General features: G+C 40.8%; 1 protein-coding gene across 1 annotated transcript in view; it reads left to right on the forward strand.

Annotated features, from left to right (window-relative positions):
• Positions 1 to 7,777, forward strand: part of dph1 (diphthamide biosynthesis 1) — a 71,675-nt gene that overhangs the window by 56,827 nt on the left and 7,071 nt on the right. The window contains exon 9 of the mRNA XM_031286979.2: positions 1,808 to 1,908. Coding sequence (XP_031142839.1) covers positions 1,808 to 1,908 — 101 coding nt within the window. The remainder of the gene's footprint in view (positions 1 to 1,807; positions 1,909 to 7,777) is intronic.

Here is a 7,777-nt window from a genome sequence, read left to right on the forward strand (position 1 = left end):
GTGCTTCTACCATGAAAAATAAGTAGTCTACATAGTTAAATGGTTTCTTCCATTTAGTCTAGTAATGAACGGCACGGATCAAAGATTTATGGCTGTATTTTATTTGTTAAAATAGTGTAGTGATGTGATACATGATCAGGAGTCTGCACAGGGCGCACCGGGCGTGTATTTTTAGCGGAGCAAAGAGCTGCTTGTGGGACGTGCTGCATTAAGACTGGTGAAATGACAAGCATTGCCTTGAGTGGCCGTGATTGCTACCGGCGCCTGGTAGAATTTAGGGGTCATAAACTTCTTGATGAGCACAACTGTGTTGGAGCTTTTACCTGTAGAAAAAGAAGGTCACATCTATATGACTGAGTCACAGACTTTCTCTGACTATTGTTGACAATTTCTGAACCTCAGCTTTAGTGCGTCAAACAATGGATCAGACCTTTCACTTGCCAGGAGGGGTAATGGGAATTTTCTTTTTTCCTGTTTACACATGTTTAATGGAGTTGAAGGTTTATGATTGGGACTAGACTTGGCGAGAGACATGGCACACGATACCGATAATATCACGATACAGAAATTCTGCCATAATCAATATATCCCTAGACAATCCTATAATGATACATCACGATACGGGTCTAACTATGAACACAAAATGCCAGTGAAAAGGTTAAGTGCAGGTTTTCTCTCTTTATTCACTGCAAGTCCAAACTGTTACAAAACAGCACAATTCTGCAGCACAAGTTTTTCAGTCTGTAAATTAAAATTACAGAGCTATAGAGCAACTATTTGCTAATTGCTGCTGGAAGTGAAGGGTAGGGAGTCTGAAGCAGAAGTGCTTGATCTGAACTCCTGCCCTCTGCTACAGTTTCAGCTCTGGGTAGAGACTGAAAGACTGGGATTGTGGCTGCAAGTGCCCAAACTGAGTTTTCTTCACTGTGTGTTTGGGCACATAGTTCATTCAGACGATTCTCTGTGGAGGAGTTCAGGCCAGAGCCAACTGGAAGTAGATTCAGAGGAAGCCCTAGAATATGCTGGAGGGATTACACGTCCCACATGTGAGAATGACATGGTTGAGGAGACAAATCTGTTAAACTTGCTTTCGGCACCCTTTAGACTTAACAAGCAGAAAATAGATGGATGGATACAGTGGTGCTCATAATGGTTTTATTTCAGTTAGCCTAATAGCTGGTTTGATTTGCATTGAGAGATGATTTTATGGAAAGTACCCCATGCCAATCTCTAGGTATGGTGAAGGGTATGTGATGATGTGGGGCTATTTTAATTCCAAAGGCCAAGGGAACTTTATCAGGATGCATAGTATCCTGGATCCATGAAATAACTGGCCTTAAAAAATAAAAATCTGCTTGCCTCTATGGGAATTTAACATAGGGGTGTACTCACTTATGCCCACTGTATTTTAAGGAAGAACATTTATTTATTTTATACATATACATTATTCATTCTCAAAGAAAATTGGTGTCCTTAAAGGTTGGATTTTTCCTCATTTTTTCAATTAAGGCATTAAGATCAATTTCCAAAAGATGATTTTTTTTTATTCCTCTTTTTAGTCAACTTTAGCATGGGTTCCTAAACATGTGAGGCTTCAGAGACTGAGAGCTGAAAATAGTCTTCGTGCTGAGATTATAACCAGTAGAAAAAACTTCTGGACAACCCTAGTTTGCCTATTGGACTGTCTTTGTATTGTAACTTATCATTTGATATTGTTGAGTTTCACAACCCTAGAGAGAATTTTGTTTGATGTGTGGATTGCAAACATTTCAATTGGTCCTTTTATTGTACTTCTTTCTTTTCCTAGCATCTGGAGTCAAGGCTCCAGTCATTGGGCAAGTCCTTCACTCGAGTGCTCCTGTCCGAGATTTTCCCAGGCAAGCTGGATCTGATGCAAGATGTAGATGCGTGAGTATTAAGATGCACATATACATAAACTAACGCACACCCAAATTAGGACGTGCTATTTATTGAATCAGAACTGCTTGGCCTTGGCAGGTGGAATAAAATCAAAGGCCCATATTCTCCAAGCCTTGCAGAAGCCAGTAATTTCGGTCTGTTCCCCCTGACGACACCTCGGATGCTTTTGAGCCATACCACAATGCATGAAACATTGGAGGCTAAGATTGTTCCTGAAAGTGAAAAGCTTTCCATCTTATTTTTCGTACTGCAAAGACTTGTGTATATTAGCCTCTTATACAGTGTATTCGGTAATTTTTCCTTGTCATGTCACATGCCATTGCTTCCTGCAACCTTACAGTGAGATTACTTTCATTGTCTTCCACACATCACTAAAACATGTCTTCCTTTGGCTCTTTTTCATCATTGCAGATTCTTAATCACTGCTGTTTCTTTGTTATACAAAATGGCTAATTTATATTTCACACCATGGACCCTGGCAGAGCTGTTATGATCAACAGCAAGTAGTCACATAAAACATAAAAGTTGCAGTCAAAAACATTTGAAATGTATTCTGTACGTATCATTGCACACATAACTGGGGATTCAGCATAATTTGCAAGTGCTATAACAAGGGTCAGCCAATTCTAGTTTTCTATAGTGGTCATTGCTTAATAAACTTAGTTTGAATGCTTCAAAAATTTGGCATTCATGTCTTAGTGAAATTCCATAGTTTGGCCTTTGTAGCGAAAACAAATATTCCAGCGTAACGCAAAATGTCCTCAGCTTTGACGTGATTTGTAGTGATTACTTTTTACTCTGTACTTTTGTACAGACTATAATAAAAACTAGAAATATATATTCGCCTTCCCCTTGTCTTTTTTTTTTTTTACCTTTAGGCTCCAAATTCTGTTCATTTTAAACATCTACCCTTAGTTTAAAAATATGTTGCATTCCTGAAACCAAGGACACTGTAAAACCATGACACATAATCAACATTTACTCATTCCCTTACATGCTAGAAAAAATGATTGCATTATTGATGCTCTTTTTGATCTTGTTAATAAAACATAATCATCAGAGTGGCAGGTTCTGAACTTTTCTCTGCCACTTAACGCTGTTATCCACCCCACTCATTACGGTCTTCAAACACTTTAATGAAATACCAAGTGCTCAGGCTACAAGGTGCAGTGCCTCTCTAATTTATCTGGCTTCCAACCAGAGGAACCGAGGTGAAGATGGACAAAGGCTTAGTGACTAGACACTAGGGCTGTCAGTCTTCCTCTATAATACCATTCGAATTTCATTAGTGTTTTTTTAATATTCAAATAATATTCAAATATTTAATGCTCAAATGCAGCCTGTTAATATATACTACACTCAATGTACTATAAGCATGTGGTTGTTGTTACACGTTCTGTCCACTAGAGGGACTTCCAACATTAGCCTGGCCTTGAAGGGGACCTACGTCATGGTGCATTGCATTTCTTGCACACAACTTTGTTTTACATTTATTTTCCACCACGAACACACAGCAACAAACACAAATCAACAGAGAACTCTGTAATGTAACATTATCTAACATGTGTATTGAAGCGGCTCTGTTGTAAAGGCTAGGTTAGCACAACGACATCACGTTAGAAAGCACAGCCGAAACGATTTGTCATAAACTAAGTAACGTTAACAATAGTGTTAGCCACGATGCTAACAGCATTGACAACTAAGCCAAACAGTGCTGTCACTATTATTTTTGTGATTTATAAGCAACCTTTTCTAACCATTTCTTTCAGATTGTCTCGTTACTGAGAATACAGCTGTTAGAAGGTAATAAATGAAGTCGAAGCTAACTCTGACAGCTAACATAAACTTTAGCTGTCTCCATGAGGCTCCCAGCTGAGCGCCTATAACTCGCAACGCAGTTAGGAAACAAGAACGCGCTAACTAATTATAACACGTTTTGGCTCGGTGGATGTCGATTTTTAAAGTCATGTTAAAACTATTTTGCATCCCCCCCCCCCCGTACTAACGTTATAGCTCCTAAGACCTTACAGTGCCTTGAGTTTTTCACTCCCGCTAACTTATTGTTCATCAGACGTGACAAAAGCATTTTGTTTTCACATGCGGGTAGGCCAAGGCGAGAAGAGGGAGATTAGCTAACATTAGTCAACATATTAATAAAAAAATCACATTTGAATAGTAATTTCAGCATTCGAATAGTAATGATTTTTTTACTATTCGAATTATATTCGACTTTCGTAATTCGTTCCAACAGTCCTAACACACACAGGCTCCTCACACTCCCTCAGTTTGGCCTCTCACTGTGGAGTAATGAGAAGTGTGATGTGTGAGGGAGGAGTGGGTGAGAGAAGGACAGAAGGTCTGAGAGAGATTGAGAGTGAGTTGGAGAGAGAGAGAGAGAGATGCAGAGGTAATTGCGGAGGCTGTGTTAGAAAGCGAGTGATCATGGTAAAAGCAATTTCTTTTTTCTTTGTTTTTTGGCTCTCCTCTTCAGACTGACGAATGAGTCCTACTCTGAAATTATGTAAGTGAGCTTATAGCTTTTCAACAAGGTCTGTTTCATTAGCATTTATGATATTGATGATGATAAAAACAAAAGTGTAGCCACACGGCGCTCCTCTTCCTCTTTGCCATTCTTCTGCCATCTCTGTCTTGTGTGTGTGTGTGTGTGTGTGTGTGTGTGTGTGTGTGCTGCTGGCTAGTGGTGGGTGGCTCGATCCAAATATCGATAACATCGATATCAACGTTGGTATTCATATTGATCAGTACCAGTGTAATGAGATCAATACTTTAGTTTTTAGTTTCTCTCCAGTGTGCACTGCTACAGTTTCATCAAAGAGGCGACCTGGCTGTCTGTATCTTGTTAAGTGCCACTGCTTTCAAGTGCCACTCCTGTCACAGCGCGGAGCAGGCACACTTTGCTCCTCCTTCCCCCTCTTGTGATTTGATGTTGTACCGTCACGTGACTCAGCGGCGCCAGGCAAACAAGCAAGCAACCAGCCAGCCTGGCCCGGCAGAGGCCATCAGCACACACACACACAAGCAGGACAGAGACGGAGCAGAAGAATGGCAGAGAGGAAGAGGAGCGCTGTGTGGCTATATTTTCAGGCCAAAAATGAAACAACGGCAAGCTGTAGAATTTGTAAAAAGGCTGTACGATACAGTGTTAACACAACAAATTTATACAAACATATGAAAATTCTGTACTGGGTTTTCACTTATTAATAATCCAAAGGAAAAATCACAAAAACACTTAATGGTCATGAAAATTAATTCAGATTTAGTAACTTGATGATGAATCCACCTTAATTATTAAAAAGTATCGGTATTGTATCGGTATCGGCAATACTGGCCCTGTATTTACTTGGTATCGGATCCAATTTTTGCAGTATCGCACACCACTACTGCTGGCCTCTGCCAGGCTGGCTGGTTGCTTGCTTGTTTGCCTGGCGCCGCTGAGTCACGTACGACAGTACAACATCAAATCACAAGAGTGAGGAGGAGGAGCAAAGTGTGCCTGCTCCGCGCTGTGACAGGAGCGGCACTTGAAAGCAGCGGCACTTACCAAGACAGAGACAGCCAGGTCGCCTCTTTGATGAAACCGCAGCAGTGCACACTGGAGAGAAACTGAAACTTAATATCGATCTCATTACACGTTGGTATCGATATTATCTATATTTGGTTCGATCCGCCCACCACTACTCCTCATTCGGATGGCAGAAGTAGTAGGCAGTGCCGCGGTTTTGGACTCTCCGAACAAGGAGACGCCAGAGGTGGTGTGAGACGAAACGTAAACATGGCAAACAAGCTGGTATTCATGCTACGCTAAAGGCTAACCCCAGCAGACCAGCTCTCCCGACTTTTTTCACAGCAAATGTCCGCTCCTTGGACAATGAACTGGACTACATTTTTACACAATTTCGTTCCTCTATGTACTGTCAATAGATGGATGACAGTCACGTTTTTTTAACTAATAGTTTATCCTTAAATTAGCTCTAGCCCTGAGCCTTTGGCTACGGTTAGCAGAACTTTCCCCAAAGGAACATGCACGCACATCTGCATTTGCAGAACAGCCAACAGGAATAGGAAAGTCTCCCGTCACAGTCTGCAATTTCTTGAGATGCACAAGTACAGTTTTCTCTCAGACCACTTGAACTACAATTGATTTTTGCCCAGTGACGCCATAAATGAATACCTACCACAGCTTTTAGGAGTCTAAGTAAGAGATGAAAGTGAGAATTGAAGGTTAATTTTTGGAAGATATGACTTACTGACAACATTGTTATCATCATTCATTAATCATTAAATTAAAAAGTGTTTATTCAGAGTCTGACTAAACAACATAGAGTGGATCGCTATTTTATTTCTTTCTCTTTTTGTTTTGTATTTTCCCCTTACAGCTCAGAATAGTTTCTAAGAACACAGGTATGAGTCAAAGTATACTTTATTATCCCAGAGTTGGGCAATTTGTTTGGTCAAAGTGCAGCACATTTAAAACACACACATGCATATAAGTATCCGCTCAGCGGCTACAATAGACATCACAAACTACCAGGTGTATGAAGCTGCGTTGAAGGAAGAATAGCAGGAAAGAGAGAGAGGGCGATTGAGAGACAGACGGTGGGGTGGTAGAGGACACATTAGTGCTTAGCACAAGCCGACACAGCACGCTGTACATAGCCCGCCCCCAGGCTTTCTCTGTCATTACACACACACATACTCACTTATATAAACAGAGAGACACCATTAGCATGTTCTTGTGTGTGTGTAATTAGGCTGTCCCCAAGCAGGTTTTAAACTATTGTACAGATTCTGTAACCATACACTTATCGCAACAAGACGTCTTGTTTTTGAATTTGAATTTTTGACTCCTTTGAAATTGTTTGTTCTAATTAAATTGAGTTTGCCATTAAAGGTGAGCATTCTACACTTACCCACAGTGCTGAAAGGTTAATTATTCTTCCTTTCGGCGGTTCATGACCGTTATAATTGAAGCGAAGTCGTGCAGGTGGAGGTCCGCCTAACAGTGTCAGGTTGTAATGGGCCACAGCAGGCCAGGGCTGGAGCTCACATTGCATAGCATACTAAATGTCATGCAGCCTTACCTTTTTATATCACAGCATAGTCTGCACCAGTCCTGCATACTGCTCCTCTAAACTTTGCATGTGTCTTCGTGTTGAAGGGTTCTAATTTACTTTCTACTAAGGTAAACAGATTCTGAAGAGAGGGACTGAAGAGACGAGGTTTCGATCAACATCATATTTATACATTCTTTATTTCAATTCATCTTTGCTTGGGAATAAGCTGTGAAACAAGGCTCCACTGCCAGAGACAAAAGCCCATATTTCTCCTTTTTCTTTCCTCCTGCTCTCTCTCTCTCTTTGTTTCACTGCACCCCATAATGTGGTATCTCTACTGAGCTGGCTAGATTGAAGACCAGATAAGGACTGGAAATACAATTTGGGCCACATTCTGAGGGGCTATACCTGGCATTGCACTATGCATTTTAGGGAATTGCATTATATTTTTTGTCTCTGTACTAATATTTAAAAAAGAAAGTCCCTTCTGGGTCCATGTGCCAATCAGCTATCTGCTCCTTAGGAGGGATCCTCTCTGTCTTTCCTTTCATCCTTTCTGTCTTACTTTCCTCTCAGACCCTCCTCTATGCTAGCTCCAAGCATTAAGTGGTGGCTTCTTGGTTTGCGTCATAAAACGCCTTCCCTCTTTTAACCACTCCTAGTGTTCTTTTCAGCTCATTCTACACATAAACACACTACATAGATACATACAGCCAAAGTGCATATAGACGTCTACTCACTGAGTGTAAAAACACAAATGCCAACTGCCAGACTCTTTTTCC

Source organism: Sander lucioperca, chromosome 5 (assembly GCF_008315115.2).
Source record: "Sander lucioperca isolate FBNREF2018 chromosome 5, SLUC_FBN_1.2, whole genome shotgun sequence".
In the NCBI taxonomy this organism is placed as follows: domain Eukaryota; kingdom Metazoa; phylum Chordata; class Actinopteri; order Perciformes; family Percidae; genus Sander; species Sander lucioperca.